At 36.7% G+C, this 23,755-nt stretch overlaps 1 protein-coding gene across 6 annotated transcripts; it reads left to right on the forward strand.

Annotated features, from left to right (window-relative positions):
• Positions 1 to 2,954: 2,954 nt before the first annotated feature.
• Positions 2,955 to 18,562, forward strand: LOC105094217 (killer cell lectin-like receptor subfamily E member 1). Of its 6 annotated transcripts, none has more exons than XM_064479038.1 (9): positions 2,955 to 3,071; positions 4,080 to 4,284; positions 7,880 to 7,993; positions 8,222 to 8,260; positions 8,348 to 8,386; positions 9,195 to 9,364; positions 10,252 to 10,315; positions 12,359 to 12,459; positions 17,600 to 18,562. In XM_064479038.1, exons 2-8 carry the CDS (start codon positions 4,101 to 4,103, stop codon positions 12,424 to 12,426), a joined length of 678 nt encoding a protein of 225 aa, XP_064335108.1. In that variant the 5' UTR covers positions 2,955 to 3,071; positions 4,080 to 4,100; the 3' UTR covers positions 12,427 to 12,459; positions 17,600 to 18,562. The 6 variants fall into 6 exon arrangements, with proteins under 6 accessions (XP_064335108.1, XP_064335107.1, XP_031299963.1 ...); XM_064479037.1 differs by having other exon boundaries at positions 10,215 to 10,315; positions 17,600 to 18,561; XM_031444103.2 differs by lacking the exon at positions 17,600 to 18,562 and adding an exon at positions 13,817 to 15,149 and having other exon boundaries at positions 10,215 to 10,315.
• Positions 18,563 to 23,755: the final 5,193 nt, after the last annotated feature.

A 23,755-nucleotide genomic window follows, 5' to 3' on the forward strand; every position in this document is an offset into this window, starting at 1 on the left:
AGGAAGCCATTTTCACTTGCCCAACCTCAAGTTTAGTTTTGAGCAAGGACATGTGTTCAATACTGTCTCTCCCCCAAAATCTAAAGCAATTATCCATTACACTGTCTAGTTGTTAATGAATAATTTACTCAAATGAAAATGAGTAAATAAGAAACAATGTGAAAGATCTGGATACTTTTATTTTCCTTGAGTTTCAAAGAAAGGAGAGAAAAGGAAACAAACATGTGAACATACCATCAGGGAGCAACTTGAGGACTGGGAACTGGAAATCAGTCCTCCGATTAGGAACTGCTCATCGGGCTCAAGGACCTACAAGCCACCACTTATAACCAAGACACCCACTCACATACAATCTGTCGGTTTATGAGGCTTCAAGCCCTTGAAGTCAGAAATAAATTAAGTCACTACTTGGCAGATACATGTGGTTTGACCATAACAACATATACACTAGAGATCTCGGATGGGAGAATTTGGCCCTAGAAAATTTTCTACCAGTTTCCATCAAAGCCATAAGGCTCTGTCAATAATGTTCTATTGATTAGACAATTTTGCTCAGCATGATAACTTAGTGAATAAATTTAATTGTATCCACTAAGTTACATATATTATAATATGACTCTGTGAGAATATTCTTACAAAAAAGGTAGTGGCTTTTTAAATATTTATATATATTTTAGATAAAATAACTCATTTCTTAATGATAATTTCAGTTAAAGAGGAATGGCTCATGCTAAGTGTAGTCCAGCCATGATCTACTTACGTCGCTGAATTCCGAGTGGCAGGACGTGGAAGCTGATTGTCCAGTTAGTGGCTCCTCTCAGAACGGTCACAGCATCTCTCCTGCGTTGCGTGATTAGTAAAGGTGGTCACAGGCCCTCCCGTATTCAGTGAAGTAGAGAAACAGACTCCACCCAGCAACGGGGATTTGCAAGGTTACGTTGCAGCGGAGCGACGACGAGAGATGCTGCCGCAGCTGTCTTTGGGAGGCACGACTGGCCCCTTGCTCCGCTGCTCCGGTTTTGGTCTTCACCGTTTCATAACCACAAACTTCCAATGAGTCTTTTCATCTTTTTTGCACTTCCCAGTTAGATATCAACCCTTTCCAAAATGGTTTTGTCCTTCAAAATCCACTGCAATAACTTTAATTAAGACAATCGGTGACATACATCACTAGATTCAGAGAGAAGTTTGAAAAATTTCAATAGGATAGTCGCCTTATGTACGCAGTATCCCAGATGGTCCCAATTTTCTCAAGACAATCCAGGCATATGCCTGTTAAAACGACCTACTACAATACCCTTTTGTTTTAGAAAGTGTCCCAGTTTGGACAATACATCGTATGTACTTTTGTTGGCATTCAGTGCAGTTGAAAATTCTCTTTGAAACGCCCAGATCCCTTAGCTTCCTCACACACTCTCTCCTAATTGCTCTCTGGCGTGTTGAGGGCTTTTTGCCTTAGTAGACCTCGGCCATTTAGTGTCTTCTTGGCTTTTCAACGCGCGGGGTTCCTCGAGATTCTGTCCTGGGCTCCCCTAGGACATCTTACTCACTCTTGTGGCAGGAATCATTCCCCAAAGGTTTATTTGCACTTCGGATTTGCACACTGAATTGCCTACTTGACATCGCCACTTGGACGTTTAAATGTAACAGCAATGAAACCATGTCTCTTATTGTAAAAAGTGTTTCCCCTCTACTATCACTGTTTTAATCAAAAGAACCACAGACCTAATTGTCCTGTCCTGGTACCTTGGTTCTCCATTTCAGCCTCCCACCATTTCTAATTAATTGTCAAATCACATCTAATTAAAATTTGAAATATCTCTAGAATCCATCCACTTCTCTTCACCTCCACAGCAACCCGCTTGCTGATTACCATACCCTTCTAACTAGTCTTCACACATCCACGATGGAACCTGCTAAAATATTCTCTACCCTGAAACCAGAGTACATCTTTGGAAACGCCAGTATGAACATGCATTGATTTGTTAAAAGAAAGTTTATGATTTCCTATACATTTAAGATAAAGTCTAAAGCATTAAATATGATTTTGCATAATCTTTCTTTTTCCTCTCCTGTTTTATTCATGCTATTCTTCCTCTGCTGTCCCTCCAAAGGTTATATATACACATTATTCCACCTGGATCACAACTACCCCTTTATTCTCCCTTAACTAATTAATGCAACTTTTTATCTTTAACTCAACTTAAGCATCCCTTTCTTAGGAAAGCTTTTCCCCACTCCCTAAAAGTTCAATTTTCCTTCTGAAATATTCCATAGCATTCTATCATTTCCTAAGCACTGCTTGTGCAGTTGGTAAACATGTATTTGTGCAGCTGTTTCATTTATTCTTTTGATGAATCAACAGACATTTATTCAGCACGTACAACACACCAGGCATTTTCTTGTCCTTGGATTTCACAGGTGACTCTGTCTCTCTGTCTCTCTATCACATGCATGACAATCGTGTGCTACTTTTCTATTATAAGCGTATTGGTGAATTAACACATTTAAGGAGGTAATATTTTAGCTAATATTTTTAAAGGAAATTAATGAATAAAGGACTGAAACTTATCAGATGTACATCCCAAAGAGAACTTTGATAAACAAAATAAATACGATTTCTCTGTCTCCACATACCAAATTTAAGTATAAACATGAGTTTTTATCTTGCCATGATGACTTAATCTAACTTGACTCATGGCTCCAGAGAGACAAATATGGTAAAACCTTAGTGAAACGCCACTTATTGGAAAGGAAGTTTTGATCTCAGCAATGCTTTCTTTTCAGTTCACAAAGCCTATTATTTAGAATGGCTTAAAATAAAAAGTGTGTAATAGTTTTCCTAAGTAACCTAGGTCACAGGAAGTGAGATTATCTCACCGGTATGTGGGTGCTAAGGACAAATGCAAAAAAAAAAAAAGTAAAGTTTCCTGTTGGTTAATGAAACTTTGCACAGCTGTAGTTTTTCTGTTGAGGCACACAGTTTCCAATTCTATGCCAAGTTACCAGGTCCTGTTTCCTGAGACTCACACATACTAATTCTCTCACAAGGAGTTCCCTCCTCACTCCAGGTATGTTTTACCATTTCTGGTTCCCTTGTAATCCTCCCTCCTCCAGTTCCTGGAAGGCATAACCAGTAGACAATTCTTTGCGCTGTTTCTATTTTTGGACATTTTAAAATAAAAAATTAAACATTAACTATAATATTTTTTCAGACTTCAACATATCAAAGTTTTGCTTTATTGGAGTATGTTAGTCCCAAATCTTTAATGTATGTCTAGTAATCTTTTAAAATAAATACAGTTTCTCTGAGAAGTTTAAATTGAAAGTATTTGAACACTGACAAATACGTGACTTGTTCTGATCAGTGTTTTGCCAGCACTGAAGCTGACAGCCAATATTAAACAATAATTTACAACCAAATTCTTCAAACTTTTAAATTTTAGCTACTTTAGTATTTAATCGATTTTGTTTATTTACTTTTTAATAAGAAGGAGAGTTTATATAAAACATAGAAAGAAGCTAGTAAGTTAGCAGGCTCTGCAAACATATGGGGTGTGGTCTTACTTCAACTGTAAAATAATACAAAAGATGTTTATCAGTCATGTTGTTAATGAAGGAGTCACTTAGGAAAAGTGAAATTGTTAACTTTGTTTTTTAATCAGGAATCGTGCAGTGGGGATCAGAGCTAATAAACATAACATCTCAATTTCTAATAGTAGTGGAACATCAACTCTGTCTTTTATTATTCAGTTTCAAGAGGCAAACTGCAATGACGTTAGACAGAAATAGCCTTGGAATTTTTGGAGATGACTTCATTGCAGACCTCGAATTAATTTTTAAATTCTGTATTAAAGTAAATAATTACTTTCCATTTAAGACTTGGTTAAGTAGCTCTTCACTCCTCTGGATTCTCTTATTCCTTTACTTCTATATTCTTGGTGGCATGTTTTCCTGTGCTTGGGATTTCAAACTGTTGAGAACATGCTTCCAGAAAATGTAATAGGTATATCTACTTATCAACTGAGATTTTATATTATTGTTTCATCTCTCTTTATTATAATATGCCTTCTTTACAGTTTTTTTAAATATATATAGAGATGAATGAGGAGCCCATAATTTATACCACACTAAACCAGGATTCTCAGCAGAGGCACACACCAAAAAATAATATCAAGCCTAAATTTGGTCCAAATGAGTTGCCATTAACCAAGAAGAAGCTGAAACACCAGAAATCTTGTAAGAGACAGCACAAAAAGTTAGCAGAAGATGTCAACGACAAAGGTAAGCTACATTATAACTGAGTATTCAATAAACAGGTAGAGAATGTCTAAAATTATACCCTGACCATGCTATGCACTAGAGAGATACAAAAACTTGTTTCTAAATCTAGTTAGAGAGTGAATAATACAAGCAAAAATTTTAAAGTCAATTTAATGCAGATAATGGCAAAGGCCAAATGGAAAATACTATAAATAATTTAAAAGATAAATTGGATTCTTTAGAAACCTCACTGCTAAAGTGAGAATTGATTTAGACTTTAAAGGAAGAATGAAGTTGGGAAGAGTTGGAAAGCACAGGCTTTTTTTTTTTTTTTCGGTAAATTTGTTTTAAATTGATAGTAAAATTCCAAGTGAATATTTCTCTTCTAAAAAAAGAGATTACAATAGTTATATTGTTTTTGACTAAGTGAATACATGTGCATTAGAGAAAAAGTTAAAAATACAGACAAGAAGACATTTTGGAAGTCACCCATAAAGCTGTTGTTTGTCATTTGTAGATGTAATTCTGGACTTATTCTTTTATGTTCTTCATTTATAGCTTCCATTTAGTATTATATAATGAACTCATAGACTGTATCATTTTATAATATGAAGTTTAAATTCAGCAAAATTATTTAGTGGCAATAGAAAAAGGGATAAAAGTTACCTTTGGATCCTGAGAAGGGCCCTGTGGGAAACTTCTATGTCACTGGAAATATTCTACCAATGAAATGAAACCTAAGCCTTTAAATCGCCTCAACAAAAATTTTAGCTTATTAGTCTTGATCTTCGCTCCTTTTCCATAGAAGAGATGACTAATAGGCAGCGGTGGATTTAAAAACAACAACAACAGAAAAAGCAAAAACAAAACTGGTGCTAAACATGAGAGGAATTGACCAAGAAGAAATCATTGTCAAATGCCACTGGGAATCAAGGTGAAGTTTGAGACCTTGATGTGAATTAGTACCGGGCTGTTTGACTTCCTTCATCAGATATCTGTAACCCAGACCCAGCAGGAGAGAAGGCAGAATTTGATTCGGAATTCAGAATTTGGAACAGTTAAGGAGGCATATGAAACGGAAAGTCAGCAGTTAGCATCAGAGCCATCGCCCAGGTGACCCACCGGTATGTCTACATTGGGTGTTTAAAAGCACCGCAGTGATGGTGACTGAGAACATAGGTCAAGGGATGAGTGTCTTAATAATACAGAGGAGGAAGTTCAGTGGAAGGAAGGAAGGTAGTATGAAATATATAGGTGACCCTTGAATTTTTTTTTTAAAGATATTTAATGTTCTAAAGTTGGAATGACAAAATTAAGCTGGCATTTTATTGATTCTGATCTTCCAATTGTCTCCAGCTGGTGGACTTACCACTCCATCGAGGGTGGAGGCAGCGTCTCATTCTTTCCATGTCACTCCATTGCTGGTTCTCACACTCGCATGACACGTTGTGCACCTTAATGTGTGCTCATTGAGTTAAGGAAGAGAGGGAATAAGTGTGGGAGCAAGAAGGATAAACAAATGATATCTGATGAAGGAAATTAAAGACGACTTTAAAAATGGAAAGATATCCCATGCTCTTGGATTGGAAGAATCAATATTGTTAAAATGGTCACACTGCCCAAGGCAATCTACAGATTTAATGCAATCCCTATCCAATTACCCAGGACATATTTCACAGAGCTAGAACAAATCATAATAAAATTCATATGGAACCATCAAAGACCTAGAATTGCCAAAGCATTACTGAAGAGAAAGAAAGAGGAATAACTCTCCCAGACTTCAGACAATACTATAGAGCTACAGTCGTCAAGACAGCATGGTATTGGTACCAAAACAGACATATAGACCAATGGAACAGAATAGAGAGCCCAGAAATGAACCCACAAACTTTTGGTCAACTCATCTTTGACAAAGGAGGCAAGAATATACATTGGAATAAAGACAGTCTCTTCAGCAAATGGTGTTGGGAAAACTGGACAGCAGCATGTAAAACAATGAAGCTAGAACACTCCCTTACACCATATACAAAAATCAACTCAAAATGGATTAAAGACTTAAACATAAGACAAGATACAATAAACCTCCTAGAGGAAAACATAGGCAAAACATTATCTGACATAATTTCAAAAATTTTCTCCTAGAAGAAATAAAAGCAAGAATAAACAAATGAGACCTAATGAAACTTACAAGCTTCTGCACAGCAAAGGAAACCAGAAATAAAACAAGAAGAAAACCTACAGAATGGGAGAAAATTTTTGCAAGTGAAACCGACAAAGGCTTGATCTCCAGAATATATAAGCAGCTCATACGACTCAATAAGAAAAAAATAAACAACCCAATCCAAAAATGGGCAGAAGACCTAAACAAGCAATTCTCCAAGGAAGACATACAAATGATCAAAAAGCACATGAAAAAATGCTCAATATCACTAATTATCAGAGAAATGCAAATCAAAACTACAATGAGGTATCACCTCACACCAGAATGGCCGTCATTCAAAAATCCACAAATGACAAATGCTGGAGAGGCTGTGGAGAAAGGGGAACCCTCCTACACTGCTGGTGGGAATGCAGTTTGGTGCAGCCACTATGGAAAACAGTGTGGAGATTCCTCAAAAGACTAGGAATAGACTTACCCTATGACCCAGGAATCCCACTCCTGGGCTTGTATCCAGAAGGAAATCTACTTCAGGATGACACCTGCACCCCAGTGTTCATAGCAGCACTATTTACAATAGCCAAAACATGGAAACAGCCTAAATGTCCATCAACAGGTGACTGGATAAAGAAGAAGTGGTATATTTATACAATGGAATACTACTCAGCCATAAAAACCGACAACATAATGCCATTTGCAGCAACATGGATGCTCCTGGAGAATGTCATTCTAAGTGAAGTAAGCCAGAAAGAGAAAGAAAAATACCATATGAGATTGCTCATATGTGGAATCTAAAAAACAAAAACAAAAACAAACAAACAAACAAAAACAAAGCGTAAATAAAGGACAGAAATAGACTCACAGACAGAGAATACAGACTTGTGGTTACCAGGGGGGTGGAGGGTGGGAAGGGATAGACTGGGATTTCAAAATTGTAGAATAGACTACACTGTATAGCACAGGGAAATATACAAAAAAAAAAAAATGATATCTGTTGACTTCCTAAGCTAAAATGTAGCCACTTTTACTTTTCAAGTAGGGAAGGACTCAGTGCCTAAATGAAACAGTGGCTGTTCTGATTTTGTAGTTTTCTTGTTCAATTTACTTATTTTTTTCCTTCCTTCCTTCCTTCCTTCTTTCCTTCCTTCCTTTTGGTTGAGAAGGATGAAATAGGAGAGTAAGATTTGGAGGCAGAATTAGTGAATTAGGGACTCTCTTCTGCTATGAATTAATTGTTATCTTAGGCAAAAAGCCTATGTAAAAAATGAGATTTTTACTTCAGTTATTTCATTATTATCTAAAATTGGGTAAAAATATTCTACAGGCTTGTGAGAATCAAGAATTAACACGTATTTGATGAGTTCTTAACTGTAAAGTACTCTCTAAGCCTTATGTTTATTTGTCCTGTCATCTTGCTCCAACGATTCCTTCTGGTTTTCATTCTGCTTGTGTTTCCAGTTCTCTCCGAAAGCGTCTCCCCTCTTCCGTGGAGGTGGATTTCTGGTGTGCTGGGTGTCACGTGCCTGCTCCTAATGGCCGTCACCATCGCAGTGGCTGTTTTTACTGCCAACTGTAAGTGACTATAGAGTCTTCCAACTTGCCTTCCCTTTGAGAGAGTTATTTATTTCTTAGAATATGTTAAGCAGATCCTGGCTCAGAGCAATTTTACCTCATTGACATTCTTCCCTTTTCGTTTTCTTGAAAATTGCTGATTTACTCTTATGGAATGTAGTCTTTGATTATTTCATTTTGATGTTTCAATTTAAAAAATCTACCTGTGATATTTGGTTATTTTTGCAGCATCTTCTGAACAACCACCTCTCACAGTCCAGCAGGAAGGTATGTAGTGGTTTTAGCCTAATTTCTTTCATTTTGATGTTTCAATTTAAAGGAAGATCCACCTATGATATTTGGTTATTTTTTCAGCATCTTCAGAACAACCACCTCTCACAGTCCAGCAGGAAGGTAGGCAGTGGTTTTAGCCTAATTTCTTTCTTTTGTCTTTTTTTTGTTTGTTTTAATGGAGATACTGGAGACTGAACCCAGGACCTCGTGCATGCTAAGCTCATGATCTACCACTGGGCTATACTTACCTCCTGTAGCCTGATTTCTTACACTGATTTTAAAGTATTATTGTGTTGGGTCCACAAACATAGAGATTTCTCTGGGCAAGTTACTCTGTATGTGTAATAGAAAATATGACAGAGTCCCAGCCATTAAATAACTTACAGTCTTGCAAATCAAAGATTTATGTATAACCAACTGAAATACAAGAGGACAGAGATAAGGTTTTGTGGTTTCTTGTTTGTTGGGGTTTTTTTAGAAATTCTTGTAAGATTTCATAGGTTTGTAGGGGGATAGAATTACCTGATGTGAGAACAAATTTTTGGAGAGGTTTAGTTTGTAGCAGAAGGACAAAATTTCAAAAACAATTTAATCTAATAAAGATGTAAGGTGAAGACAGTCCAGTCCCCAAATGTGATAACAGTAAGGAAGTATGAAAACCAATCGTCCAGCTACTCTTAGATGAACAGATCTGAGTTCACCTGCGTTACATGGCATATAAAGGGTCCAACACCCAATACATGGCAACAATTTGAAAGAAAAATAAAAAAGAATTTTTTTCATTTCGAATTTACAATTTTATTATGAGTAATTTTTGTTGTCTTTATAGAACGTTATTCTAATGACAAAAAGTATACTTCTGTTTGCAAGGTGTGTCTTTAACAAAACAATCAACAAAATCAGACTTTGTGCATTTGTTTCAATGCAGCGATGGAGAGTCTTTGCCTGGAACCGTGCTGTCATTCTTGTCCAAAGAACTGGGTTTGGTTCAGATGTAGTTGTTACTACTTCTCCAAGGAAGAGTTCACTTGGACAGAGAGCCAACGTGCCTGTTCGTCTCTAAATTCCAGTCTCATAAATATGAACAGGGAGGAGATGGTAAGTTGTTGCTTTGAGCATTGTAACAGTCTGTGAAATATGTGACGTTGATCCACTGAATTAAGCTGAGGAGTCATTTATATTTACCTGACTTCAGTCCTAGACACATGGCTGAAAGGTATCACTAGTTTACCTTGTTTCAATTTTCATACACAAAACGTAGCATCAGATCTATGTATTATGTAAAGAGGCAAGATACGTTTTGAAATAATAGTTAGAATGCCCTTGGTGAAAAAATATGTGTAAAGAATACATTTAGAAACAGACAGTTATTACAAGGACTATCTCAGAGGGGGGAAAAGCCTGGTGTAGCCCAGCACCAAGATGGTATAGCCTTTGTGGTCCAAAAAACTGTGATCGCTGCATCAGAATCTAGAACCCTACATGAGAAGATGGAGGAGAAGGCCCTAACTCTGACAATGTACATCAGTACTGGGTTAAAAATATCCACTGAGTTCTCCTAATAGAGGAGAGATTCTCTCCATAATGGGTCTGAAGAGACAGAGAATACACATCGGGGATAAAATTAATCTTCGAGATATCTGTAAGAGTACTTCTATTCTTTTAAAAACCTTGCTCCCTTGTGCCCCAAACCCACACATTCTTCTTACTCATATTTATTTATTTTCTGTACCTCGCATGGGAGAAGGCAGTTTGTGTTGTTCATTGCTGTATTATCAGCCTCTAAAAATGGTCTTGGAATAAATATAGCATGCTTTAGTGAGTTTGTGGACTGGATGAGTTGAATAACTATAAATGTAATGTTGAATATTTTAAAAGGTACTCCCACGCACTTCGCGAAAAGATAGTAATGGGGACTTTGTATTTGCATGTGTTTGTTTGTTACTAGAATTTCTTCTCTCTAAAATCTTTTTTTTGGATTGGAGTCTACTATGATGGAGCTGTCAAGCACTGGCTGTGGGAAAATAATTCGATTCTGTCCTCTGACATGTAAGTATCTGCCTGACATAATGCCGCCTTCTCTGCTCCTGGCTTCATTGCTGCACTGGCCCTAAGCGATAGAAATCAAGTGTGCCTGAGGCACAATCTGAAGGACATTTAGGGAGTTGGGAAAAGAGACAGTACCTTAAGTAGAAGCTCATGTCCAGCGTTGTCTTCAGAAGAAGATCACATAACTCAGGTCCTCCCTTAGCCTTCTCCTGAGACTTTCTCACGCCTTTTCTCAGTCTGCTAGGGCTGCCATACAAAGGTAGCAAAGACCGACTGGCTTGAACAACAGAAACTCACTGAGAACAAGTGCCGAGGCTAGAAGATCAAGGTGTTGCCAGGTCGGTTCCGTCTGAGGCCTCCCTCCTTGGCCGTCTTCTCCCTGTGTCTTCACCTGATCTTCCCTCCGTACCTATTTCTACATAATCCACCATCTGTATTAGATTAGTGCCCATCCCAACGATCTCACTTTAACTTACCCCCCTTTAAAATATATTTTTATTGAAGTATAGTCAGTTTACAATGTTGTGTCAATTTCTGGTGTGCAGCACAATGCTTCAGTCACATAGGAGCACACATATACATGTTTTCATATTCTTTTTCACCATAAGTTACTACAAGATACTGAATCTAGTTCCTTGTGCTATTAATTACCTCTTCAAAGAAACTTATCTCCAAATAGATTCAGAAGTGCTGGGGTTAGGGCTTCAACATAGAAAATCTAGAGGGGACACAGTCTGAGCCCATAACACTCTGGCCTCCGGCCTCCCAAAATGCATGTCCTTTTCATGTGAAAAATACATTCTCCCCATCCCAAAAGGCCCCAATGTCTTCATACCTCCCAGCGTTAACTCCAAGTTCAAAATCCCATCTAACATCTAAATCAGACGGGGAAAGATTCGAGGTATGATTCATCCTGAGGCAAAATTCTTCCCAGGTGTGAATCTGTGAAATTCAACAAATTATCTGCTTTCAAAGTGCAATGGCAGGGCAGACTCAGGACAGGAATCCCCAGTCTAAAAGGGGAAAACTAAAGAGGAAAGAAGTGATGGTTCCCAGGCAAGTCTGAAACCTGGCAGGGAAAATGCCATCAGATTTTCAGGACCAAGGATAACACTTTCTATAGCCACGTGTAGTCCTCCAGGCCTACCAGGACTGTGGCCCTGACCCCTTGTCCCTGGGCAGGGGTCCCAACCCCTTGGCTCTGGGTAGTGGTGTCTCAGCCCGCTGAAACTAAGGAGACGGCCGCACTGTCTGACCTTCTGAGTGAGGGGACAGCCCCACCCCCAAGCCTGTGCTCCTGGGCCTCCAGCCGGCTTGCAGGTGGACATACCCTCCTTGTGTCTACCTGTGGCCGTCCCCCTGTACCTGTCTAAGTCCAAACTTCCTCTTATAAGGGCCCCGGCCATATTGAATAGATCCCACCCTAATGACCTCATTTTAACTTGATCACCTCTTGAAAGGCCCCGTCTCTGAATACAGTCACATTTTGAGGTCCTGGAGCGTAGGACATCAACCCATGCGTTTTCAGGGGACCCGATTCAACCCATAGCACAGACCATGGTTTAAAGTCTTCTCATTTTGTCACTTAAGCACACTGTCCTATAAAACCCAACTTCCAGGTCATTGATATATCTTTCAAATCTTTCTGCTTTTTAACATTCTATTTACTATGCAGCCTAAAAATGTTTATTTTCCCCACTAAAAAAAATTTACTGAGACCTGTAATTTGTAGGCTTTTTATTATTTTGTTTTTAATTTGTCTGACTACTTTATAAGTAGTGATAATCAGCAGGCTCTCTTTCCCCTTAGATTCTTATATCTTTGGTTGAATTTTTATTAAATATTTAAGGTTCTGTAATCAATAACTTTTAAATTTATAAAGATCTTATTTATCTGTGATACTGACAGAAATTCAACTCAACTATATTACATATACATTATGTTTTAAGTATTTATATATAAAATGAAAGTTTTATATTTCTTCTCTCTGGTATTTGCTTGCTATAGGATTTCATAAAGACCATGCCATTTCTTCTGTTTTAGGTTTTATCTTTCTACACTTCCACTACAACATGCCTGCCTATCCTACAAATCAAGAGAAGTTTATTTAGCTGAAAGCTGTGAAACTAAACAGACCTACATTTGTAAGAATCCCCTTATTTATCCTATAAATTCACAGGAAAGATGAACATAACTCTTCTCTCACCCTATGTCTTGATAGAGTTGCCAGTGGTCACTTTCTTGTTCTGGTGAGAAAGTATGTAAACTTAACACCTTTGCCTTAAAAAAAATTCAGTTCTCTAAAAATGTACTGCAATGCCATTTTTAAAATGGACTTTAATTTTGTTGAGTGGATATATTTTGATTTAGATGACTTTTCAGGAAATAGCACTGTGATAATGTCTAGGAGAATACATTTATGCCGATGCACTTTAGAAGACGTTGCCTTAAATATTTTCTGAATTAGACAATGAGATAAAATCAATGAGATAAGGTTAGACTGTGTTGCATATTAAACAGGCTGTCCCATGTAAAATTACACTATTGTCACTGATATATATGTTGTATTTCGTCTACAAAATTGTCAAAGTAAATTGTTAAGCAAAGAAACATAGAACTGGTAGTAGAGCTTAGTATAATCACACAAGAAATGGAATTGTTTACAATTTTTTGAAATTAATTTTCAGCTTGGTTTCTATCCAAAAGTCCAACTTATTTTATAGCATGGTGACTCTGAGACAGTTAATTAGACTCACAGCTGAAAATGTGATACAAAAGGATTTGCTTTAAAATCTCAATTGTTAAGTTTCCATTTCTTTAAGTTGTTCTGTTACATGGTTATCTGTTAAAAATCAAAATAAACAATTAGTAATTATTTCATTTTAACCATATCAAAGGCTTTAGAATTACTAAAACAGTGCTGATGACAAGCTGGGCTGCCTCTTTTTAGTCTTATGTCTATAGCTTCCACACGTACTGACACAACAAGCTCCCTTATTTGTTTATTTCATAAGAGTTGGTCCAAAATTATACACAGAGAGTAAAAATTATACTTTGCCAATGTCCCTGTTTCACTAGAACAGAAACATGATAATAACATAAGAATTAGATATAGTCATCCCATGGTGTCCACTTAAGATTGGCTCCAGGACCCCTGGTGGATACCAAAATCCACAGATGCTCAAGTTCTTCATATAAAACATTTGAATATGTTTTATAGTATTTGCATAAACCTACGGTTTATTAGCAATAAGTAACCTGGTTGTAACATTTGCATATAACCTATGTACATTTCCCCATATACCTTAAGCCATCCCTAGATTACTTACAATACCTAATGCAACGTAAATATTATGTAAATACTTATAAATACAATGTAAATGCTATATAAATACTTACAAATACAATGTCAATTCTATGTAAATAGTTGTCTGGGTGCAGCAAATTCAAGGCTTGCTTATTGGAACTTTCCAGATTTTAAAAAATATTTTCTATTCACAGTTGGTTGAATCTGAGGATACAGAACCCACGGATACAGAGGTCCAACTGTACTCAATTTAGTGTTAGTCCAAGCAGTTCTGTTGATGAAAATAATCAATAAACAATCTATAAGAGGAACAGAAAAGAGTTTTGAGCCAAAGTGAGGACTATAGCCCAGAAGACAACCTCTCAGACGACTGTTGTGGAGAAGTAAGGTTTTCAGCACAGTTTTATATCTTGTCAGAACAAAGAACATCAGTCAAGTCAGGGATACATTCCTTCATGAATTTAAAAAAAAAATCAGTACTTACACAGGGAGTCACTACAGCCTTAAACCTGGGAAGGGAGTCATCACTGAAGAAGGACCAGCATTGACGTCTCAGGAAGGGAAGCATTTAGTCTTTATTTTTAACATGGACATTCTTTACTTCTGGCCAGTGCGCCCTTTTATTCAGTAATTAAAGCAGATGTACAATGTCTGTGTGATGGGCCATGGGCTGTTTCAGCCGGCATCAAATTCAAGTAAACATATGTAAGCTGGAATGACTTCCCCACACTTCAACGTGGGAAAATTAATTTTATCAGTTCCTTTCACTCCTCCACACCTAGTTTACTCTACTTTTCTTATTTAAATATTTCCCTTCTTAGATGGTCATTCTGAACAAAAATACAGATCAGTGAGCGACTTTTCAGAGTTTAGATTTTTACTCTGATACGTAGTTTCATGAGGATGTTTTTGAAAGTTTACTGACAATATTAATATATTCCCGCCTATTTGTCAATAAGGCATTCATGCTGACAGAGTTACTCTTGCGGACAGAGAAAAGACTTTCCTGAATATGACAACTGCTGTGAAATTCAGGAACACTGTTGTCAACAGACTCTGAAGAGAAATAGACACTTTATTTTGTAATAGGTAATTGTTTTTATTCCTGAGATGACGATATCCTTCCTTATTTCAGGGACTATCCAGTTAGCATATAAGGTCTTTTCTGAACCCACATGAAGGAAGAATGGCCAACTACCCTTTATAGGCGACGAGTCACTAGAAATGTAAATTATTGTCAAATAGTTGCAACACTATGACAAAAAAAAAGATAAAGATAAAAAAATAAAAAGCAAGCCCCACAAAAATTTACTGATTCTTACAGTTATAAAATATGATGATTGCCCTTATATAGAGGTTATGAACTCTTCCAAAGCTTGACAAAAAAGCAAACAAAAAAAAGAGAGGTATTTAGACACAGAAAGATAGCAAAAACAAAGTAAGAATATTCAAGAATTCTCTGTGTACCCTACGAAAGAAAAAGAGAAGTTTTATTTTTGAGAAAACTAAGTAAAACTGGAATTATTATATATGAGTTTGTATTTATTTAATATATAATGTTATTAATTATATATTATCTTTTACATATAGTGATAGAAAATTTTTCAACTTGATTCTTTTCAAGTTAAATAATGATTTAGAAAGCAATGCAGCGCACATGCTATTACAATACATCTTTTTATGGTCATACCTGAAGCCTTAACATGCCTTGTGACAGCTCACCCTGGTTAGACGTCAGTGAATAATATAACTGAATAATTCGTAACTATAAACATGCAAATATCACACATAATTTACATGCATTTTGTCCAAATATCCCTGAAGTGTGTTCCAATAGTATCCTTGGAAGAAGAAACTGAAAAGCTGTTGAACCTAAAATAAAGTTAAACATTGACATTCAGATCATCATTATATTGTGAAAGTTTCAAAACAGAAATGGTGGAAGAATTTGATAGCAAGCATAGATATACTCCCCACCAAAATTATGCCATTAACATTTACCTGTGATTTCTCTACACATTTCTGCCTCTCCTGCCTTTATCCATTCATCAACACATCTTATTCATTTCAAACTAATTTCCAGGTATCAGTGCACGTGGGGGAACCCTGTGCCCTACAGCATGTATATTACTGACTGGATTTCAACATTTGTTTGCAATTCTCTTTTTCTTTAGAAGTAAAATTTACATACAATGAAATCCATAGATTTTAGTGCACCATTCAATGAGTTTGTCCTACAGTCCAAGCCCTGATCAAGATGAAGGAAATACTATTTCCCCCCAAATTCCCTCAAGTCCATTCCATTAGGTCCCTCCCCACTGTTCTGATGCTTCTCTACTGTAGATTAATTTTACATATTCTTTTTCAGGAATTTGGAATAATACAGCATGTTTTGTATAAAATATTTATTCTCTCAGTGTAATGCTTTGTGATCCATCCATGTAATTATATGTGATGTTCAGATTTTAGGCAAAAAAAAGTGATATTAATTTTCACTGATTTTGTTTCCCTAAATGGACAAGATTTTATTTTTGGGGTCTTAGAGTTCCTTTGGCTGCCTTACTTCCAGAGTAGTATTTCCAGAAGTGATTATATCATTTCCACCATCTTCACGGATTTCACTTTGGTTTTTGTGCTGTTCCATCATAAACTGGGGCACAAAATATAGAGCTCGGTTTCTGATTACACGGGTCTTGCTTGCCAGACCCGTGACTCCCAGTGTCCACCCCATTGTTTTCTGGTGGAAGAGACAACAAAGCAGGCATTGGCCCCCCACCCACTCCTGGTAGATTAATTACATGGGACACTTGGCCCTTTCTTGGAGTTATCAGTGCTGTCTTACTGCTGTCAGCACCTTTCTAAGCAACAGTGTTATTATTTCAGTCTGATCAACCAATTCCAGCAACTCTGCTTTAATCTGGGTCAAGTTTCCAGTATTTGAGATTATTTACATTCTGATCATTGAGATCATTTTAATATAAAGCCATTCAGAATGGCTAACAGTTAAGGTATTTGGTGGACCACCATGCTCCCTGCCATACTGGGGCATCTGGTTGTTTTTGAATTTTGGTATGGCCGCCTCAAAAATTTATAAAAGAAATGTGTGATTCTACTTTCCTTCTTCTTGGTAAGGCAATTTGGTCTCTGAATGAGACTGTCCCCAGAAAAGTGTGTGTGTGTGTGTGTGTGTGTGTGTGTGTGTGTGTGTGTATTTTCAACCCCCCCAAAAATATAGCAGGAATTTGGCATTCATTTCTACTTAAAAAAATACTGTGACTACATCTTATATTTAACACAATCCCTGAGCTGGCACTGTTGTGAATCCTCTTTATTGTCTGTTGGTTCTCTTGTTTACCTCATAAGGTTTTTTCTCCTGACAACCATGGATTTTAAAAACTATTGTTTTAAAATAAATTCTTAGCTTTCCTGAAACTGCCATTTAAATACAAAGGTTTTATAACTGGTTGCTAAGAATGGATTGCTTCCTGTTGAACGTTCTGCAAATCATGCATGTTTCATTCACTGACTATTTCAGGAATTATTTTTATCTTGATCTCATGATCTAGCTTTCTGTTTGTCTAATATGAATGTGTGCATATCTATTTTGATAAGTTTCCTGTTCAATCACAATTTAGTTCTCTTAGGGGGAATAATTCAAGTTTTCAAAAGATTGTTTTATATAAGTAGGAAGTATGACAGGTATTCAGGAATTTTTCCTGATAATGCGTTTACTTCCCCATTATTTCCTTCTCAAAAACATACTACCCAAAGGACTCACTTGAGAAGAAATCTCTAGAAAGTGAATATATCATTTAGGATGTGACTATAACATTTACATGGTCCCATGTATGACTTGCGTCAATGATTTCCTCATCACTATGCTAATTCTCATTTTTGTTAGATTAAAAATTTTATAGCCTCATATCATTTCACATTGTTTTCTGTCTCTTCTTTCTTGTATCCTTCCTCTTCCAAAGAAAAATCCAGTCATGATTCTGATACTAATGCTGTTACCTGTGACGATGTAGGCTCGACTGATAACAGCACTGATGTGACGAAGTGGTAATGATCTCTCACATCCAAGCTTGTAAATTAAGGATCTTAAAATGGGAAGATTATCTCAGATTATTCAGGTGTGTCCTAAATGTAATCACAAACATCCTTATGAGAGACGTGTGCTTTGACAAGGAATCAAAGGAGAGGAGGGAGAAATAGATGTGGCTTTGGAAATGGAGATTGGAGTGATGTGGCCACAGTTCAAGGAATGCCAGCAGCCGCAAGAGACTGAAAAAGACCAGGAAAGGAGTCTCCCTTGGAGCTTGCAGATGAAGACTGTCCTGATGAAACCTTGACATCGGCCCTACAAGACATTTCCAATTTCTAGCCTCTAAAACTATAATTTTATAACAGAATAAATTTCTGTTGTTTTCCTCTGCTAAGATTGCGGTGATTTATTATAGTAGCAAGAGCAAACAAATGCAGATGCTAAGCAGGAATCCTGCCTGGTCACATATAGAGCTTGAACAGAAGGTATGGAGCACAGGATGTCTTTGGTTTGAGGGAATGATCCTAACCAGACAATAAACGAGGGGAAGCTCGTTGCCCATGTGGGGAGAGCTGCAGGTACAGGACTCCATGGGGGTTTTCCAAGAGTAAGACCTGAATGAAACGAAGGAGCAAGCCTCTACAATATCTGCAGATGGAGCTGTGCGAACAGTGCAAAGGCTCTGAGATGCAAGCCTGCCTGGTTTGTTTGAGGAACAGCAAGAAGGCATCGTGACTGGAGCAGAGTCAGTGAGACGAAGAGGGACAGGAAATGAAACCGGAGGACTGGTCAGGGAAGTGAGGGTGTAGTTCATAGTTTGGATTTTATTTGAAGGAGGCTGGGGAAATGGTGAGTCCAGGCAGGCAGACAAAGCCCATGCCAGGTCATTAAATGGAGGGTATTGAATAGAGGAAAGTATTTACAAAACAGTCAGACAGCCTCAAAAGACAAACAGGAGAAAGAAGACAATCCAGAGATGAGCAAAACAGAGAGCTGTATCATTCCTAGGGCTGGAGGAGCTGAGGGAGTGGGGGGCTCCCCAGAGCCACTTGTGGGAATGGGGACCACAGTGGGTGGTGCCTGGTGGGAGGTGGGAAGAGGATGCAGTTGCTGTTTGGCAGGAGTTAAATCCACGCAGCATGTGTAGCCATGGTAGCAGGAGATGTAGCCTGAAGCAGAGAGAGAAAAGCAAAAACACCAGGCATTTCGCCATTTCTCACTTTCCAAATGTCAAGCCAGTTGCTCCCATTGACTGAACTGAACTGGAAGCTGGTTGGCTGTGGAAATGGTGAAACGGTGAAACTGTGAAACTGTGGTGTTGTGTGTGGCCCATGCTGGCTGTGTCTCATGTGATCCTGGATTAGAAAAACCCTTTTTTATGTAGAAATTTGACTTCTATTTGTAAAATAAGTTTTAAATTTAAATTTTGTTCTTGTTAAAATTGACATTTAACTACAGAGTCTTGCAACTGATTGCTAAGAATGAGTTGATTCTTTTAATACATTCAGCAAAATCACGGCTGTTTGATTCACCTTTTATTTCAGGCATAATTTTGCCATACGATGGCTCTCTTGTCTTCTTGGGTGAGCTGCCTGTTCTGAAAACTTTCTGTTGAATACAATCACTTTTCTGTGGTGACAAGGTTTCAACAGGAAGTTAGGACAGGCAATAAATCTTTTCACCAAGAGTTCGATGTTTTTTAAAAAAATCATTTTACTTAATAGAAACCAGGATAATTTTTGTTTGGTATTACTGAAGCCCTTCCCCAAAGCAACTTAGGTGTTGTTTCCAATGTGTCTTTACTTTCCATTGTTTCCATCTACAAAATATGTTATCTTCTACACATTTTATTATATTAATAGAAATTTCCAGGTTAAAAGAAAAGATCTCATGTAATATGACTAGAGTATCTACAAGCCAATCAATGTTTTATGATTCTCATGGCTTTTTTAATTTGTGTTTGACTCTCAATTCGTCCATCCTCCTCTGTTAGTGAGAAAAGCTGTCATGATTCTGAATTTAGTGTGGTTTCCTGTGGTCACACTTGCTTGATTGAGAACAACACATACAATGATGTTAAAGTGACAATGATCACCCAAATCCAGGCTTGTACAATTCACTTTTGATTTCTTTCTATTTTCCTTAAGCTTTCTCTTCTGTTCCTTGGCCAGGTACACTGCTTTGACTCCCAATTTACTTTGTAGTTGCTGCTTGTTCTTTTAATCAGAAATGCTGTTTCCTCTACTCCATAACCATCCACCTCATCTCCAAGACTCTATGGTTACATCAAGACTAGTGTAAGTGTTAACTGTTATTTCAAGCAGTAGCAAGTCTGTGGTTGGAAATATTCTGTGTCATACGTTGTGAGGTATCAACCACACACGTTATACAAACTATTGAACTGATTGAGTGTATTCAACTGATGCATAATGTTTGAACAAAGAATGATAGGTTGATCAATCCTAAATGACCATCTTAGTAGCATTTCTGAAAATTTCAGCAGTGTGTCGTATCAAAATCCAGATAATTTAGTTAAGATTTAATCTCCAAATTTACTATCCTATTGCCTTCTGTCATGTGAGCCCCAACATTATTGTAGCAAGGATCCTTTGTACATAACAAGATTGTTGTTTTCAAGATTCTCTCTTTGGCTTTGACTTTTGACAGTTTGATTGTCTGCCTCATTGTGGATCTCACTGAACTTGAACCTACTTGAACTTTTTGGATTTGTAGATTCATGTGTTTCATCAAATTTGGGAAGCTTTTTGGCCTTATTTCTTCAAATAATCTCTGCCCCCCTCTCTCTTTGCTGTGTGTGGCGACTGTAATGCTTCTGTTGGTCTTCTTGATGGTATCCTAGAAGTTTCTTCAGTTCTCTTCACTTTTCTTCGTTCTTCTTTCCTTTCTGGTCCTCAGATGCAACAATTTCAAATATCCCATCTTCAAGCTAGCTGACTCATTCTTTTGTCTCTCTGATCTAATCTTCTTTTGAATTCATGTACTAAAATTTCCTGTTCAGTTATTGTACTGTTAAGCTCTATTATTTCTGTTTGGTTCGTTTATGATATTTTCTACCTATATTTTTTAAATTCTCATTTTGTTCATATATAGTTTTTCTGTTTTCCTTTAGTTTTTGTCTTTATTTTTTTTTTAGCTTCTTGAGCATATTTAGTACCGTAGCTTTAAAGGTTTGTCTAAATACCATGAAACTTTCTGTTATGAATGTGTTTTGTTTTGTTTTGTTTTTTTCTTGATTGGGCATTCCCTTGATTGCTTAGATCTTTGACTGTTTAACAGAACATCTATAAAGTTATTTTAGCTAGTATTTAATTTTTTTCAATGTTTCTTTTTTGGGAAGAAAAGCCTAGAAATTCCTAGTCTATTTTTTGATGACATCAATTCAACTCTGTCCAATTTTTAAAATAATTCTTATTTTTTATTGAAGTGTAGTCAGTTTCCAATGGTAGCTTCATGTGTCCAGTAAAGCAATTCAGTTATACATATACATACATATATATTTTTTCACATTCTTTTCCATTAGAGCTCATTACCAGAAGTTGCATAAAGTGCCCTTGCTATACAGTAGGTCCTCATTGTCTATTTTATATTCAGTAATGTGTATCTATTAATCCCAAACTCCTAATCTATCCCTGCCTTCCCAAACCCAACTTCCCTCCTGGTAACCACAGTTTCTTTTCTATGTCCTAGAACTCTCTCCAGTTTTTATAATTTGTTTTTTTTTTAATATATATCTGTGACCAAAATACTTTTTAAACCTTAACTGTCTTTACATTGTATGTATTTTGAAATTGTGGAGAAACAAACTTGTTAGCCTGTTGGACGATTTGGTGAATCTAGCTCAGGTCAGATGATGCCTGCAACTCCCATCACTTCTATAAACATATAAATCTAAAGGAAATCATATTCATTCTCTGTTGTGCAATATATTGTATGTTCAGTGGTACTCAGCTTTCTTTGATCTAACCAAAGTCTGTGGCAGCATGTGCTATCCCTGGGTTCTTTTGTTTTGTTTCTTGTGTCACTTGTGGTGTTTGTCATATTTATTACTATTACCAACATGGAACATAAACTACTCTTTCCCAAGGTAAGGGCCTTTTGGAAGTGGAGCATATTCTGTTCAGGAAATTTGGGGTTAGATATCTCTTCTTTTGTAGGAACAATATGGGGCCTTCAGCCTAAACAGGGTAGTCAATGATAAGATGATTATAGGAATTATATCTGGAGACTGCAAAGTCCTGCTGCAGAAGATCTACTGAAAATAGCAATTAAGATAATAAATATGCTTGTAACCTCAGATATAGACATGGTTTGAAGAATCAAAAACCTTCAGTTCCACATGAGGATAAACTAGTCCTTACAGAAACGTATGTGTCTTTAGGGGAGGAAACAGAGCAAAAAGACCTTGAAAATTTATTTTAGGTCTTCACTTGAGACTGTGAGAAATGGAGAGCAAGAATGACATGAAGGTAAGGCTCCTTAATGTGGCTTCCTTATACAAAACCACATGGCTACTTTTCTAGAAAAAGAGGTTGAGGAAAATACATTATGGGTTACTCAACTATATATATATATATATGTGTGTATATATATATGTGTGTGTATATATATATATATATACACACACACACACATATATATATTTATATAAACACACACACACACACCTGAGATAAATGAATCAGTAAGAATTATGAAGAAGTCAAGGGATCCCAAATAGTTTTTAAGAAAAGGACCAACTGACAGGTGTAAATAAAACTAGTCTGCAAATGAGAGTTGTTGATAGGAAAAGGAAAACACAAGAAAACTGTCACTTGGAGGCATTTGAGAGTGCTTCCATTTTTGAGATTAGAATTATGCATTCTCATACTTCAATATCCATCCTCAACACTTTATGGGCCCCTGAGTACGCAGAAAGGATCCAAGACATAAGGCAGGAATTCTTGCTTGAACTCCTGCAGCCCTCAGCATCTTTGTCTATGAATGATTCTGATATGAAATCTTCTACTTTATTGATTTCATTGAGTATTATTCTGTTAATTAAGAATTATCCCATTAAACTATCATTCCACTAATTGAGATATAGTCCTTTATTATCTTCCTAATTATATAATATTTTTAGTGGTTACCCTGGAAATTTCTTTTAACTTTTTTTATTGAGTTATAGTCATTTTACAATGTTGTGTCAAATTCCAGTGTAGAGCACAATTTTTCAGATATACATGAACATACATATATTCATTGTCATTTTTTTCGCTGTGAGCTACCACCAGATCTTGTATATATTTCCCTGTGCTGTACAGTATAATCTTATCTATTCAGCATATGCCTGTCAGTATCTACAAATTTTGAACTCCCAGTCTGTCCCTTCCCACCCTCCTCCCCCTTGGCAACCACAAAATGCATGGTTGACTTACTCATGTCCAAGATAAACAGTTGCTTTACTTCTTCATAGCTATTTCAATAACCCAGGGTTCTTTTAATTAATTTCATTTATCCCCCTTTTAATTTAATTGCAATAGTTACAGTGTACTTCAAGCTTATATAATTTAAAACTATAGATACTAATATTACGGTTTTATATAGTCACTATTCATTTAGGTTTATACCATCCATGTTTACCTGTTTCATTGCCCTTTATCCTGAATCTTGTAGGTTCGATTTGGGATTATCTTCTTACACTCAAAGAATATTATAATATATCCTTGTGCAGACTTAAGGTAATGAATTTTTTCCTCTACCAATCTTAAATGATTTTTACTTCACCTATGGAATACGATTATATCCTCATATGACTCTCATATAATGAGAATCTTTTCTCCGGGGATAGAGTTTTAGTAATAGCAATTGTCTGTCAGTAATTATATGACTCTCATGTTTTCTTTTTACAGGTTAGCTGCCAACTGCTTCTTTAAATGTAAAGCCTGTATTTCTCTGTCTGCCTTTCAGCTTTTTCTTTGTCTTTGTTTTTAGCCTTTATATATGACACACATAACTTTGTTTTTATTTTGTTCACCCTGCTAGGGTTCATAGTGCTTTGTCAAAACGTAGTCTGATGTCTTCCATCAGT

This window comes from Camelus dromedarius, chromosome 25 (assembly GCF_036321535.1).
Source record: "Camelus dromedarius isolate mCamDro1 chromosome 25, mCamDro1.pat, whole genome shotgun sequence".
Classification (NCBI taxonomy): domain Eukaryota; kingdom Metazoa; phylum Chordata; class Mammalia; order Artiodactyla; family Camelidae; genus Camelus; species Camelus dromedarius.

Excerpts from the sequence above, each read along its gene's own strand:
- LOC105094217 (XM_031444102.2), top strand. The coding sequence starts at position 4,101 with ATGAATGAGGAGCCCATAATTTATACCACACTAAACCAGGATTCTCAG. Across the intron at positions 8,387-9,194 it reads TCTCACAGTCCAGCAGGAAG|CGATGGAGAGTCTTTGCCTG; the intron begins GTAGGCAGTGGT and ends GTTTCAATGCAG. Across the intron at positions 9,365-10,214 it reads ATATGAACAGGGAGGAGATG|AATTTCTTCTCTCTAAAATC; the intron begins GTAAGTTGTTGC and ends GTTTGTTACTAG.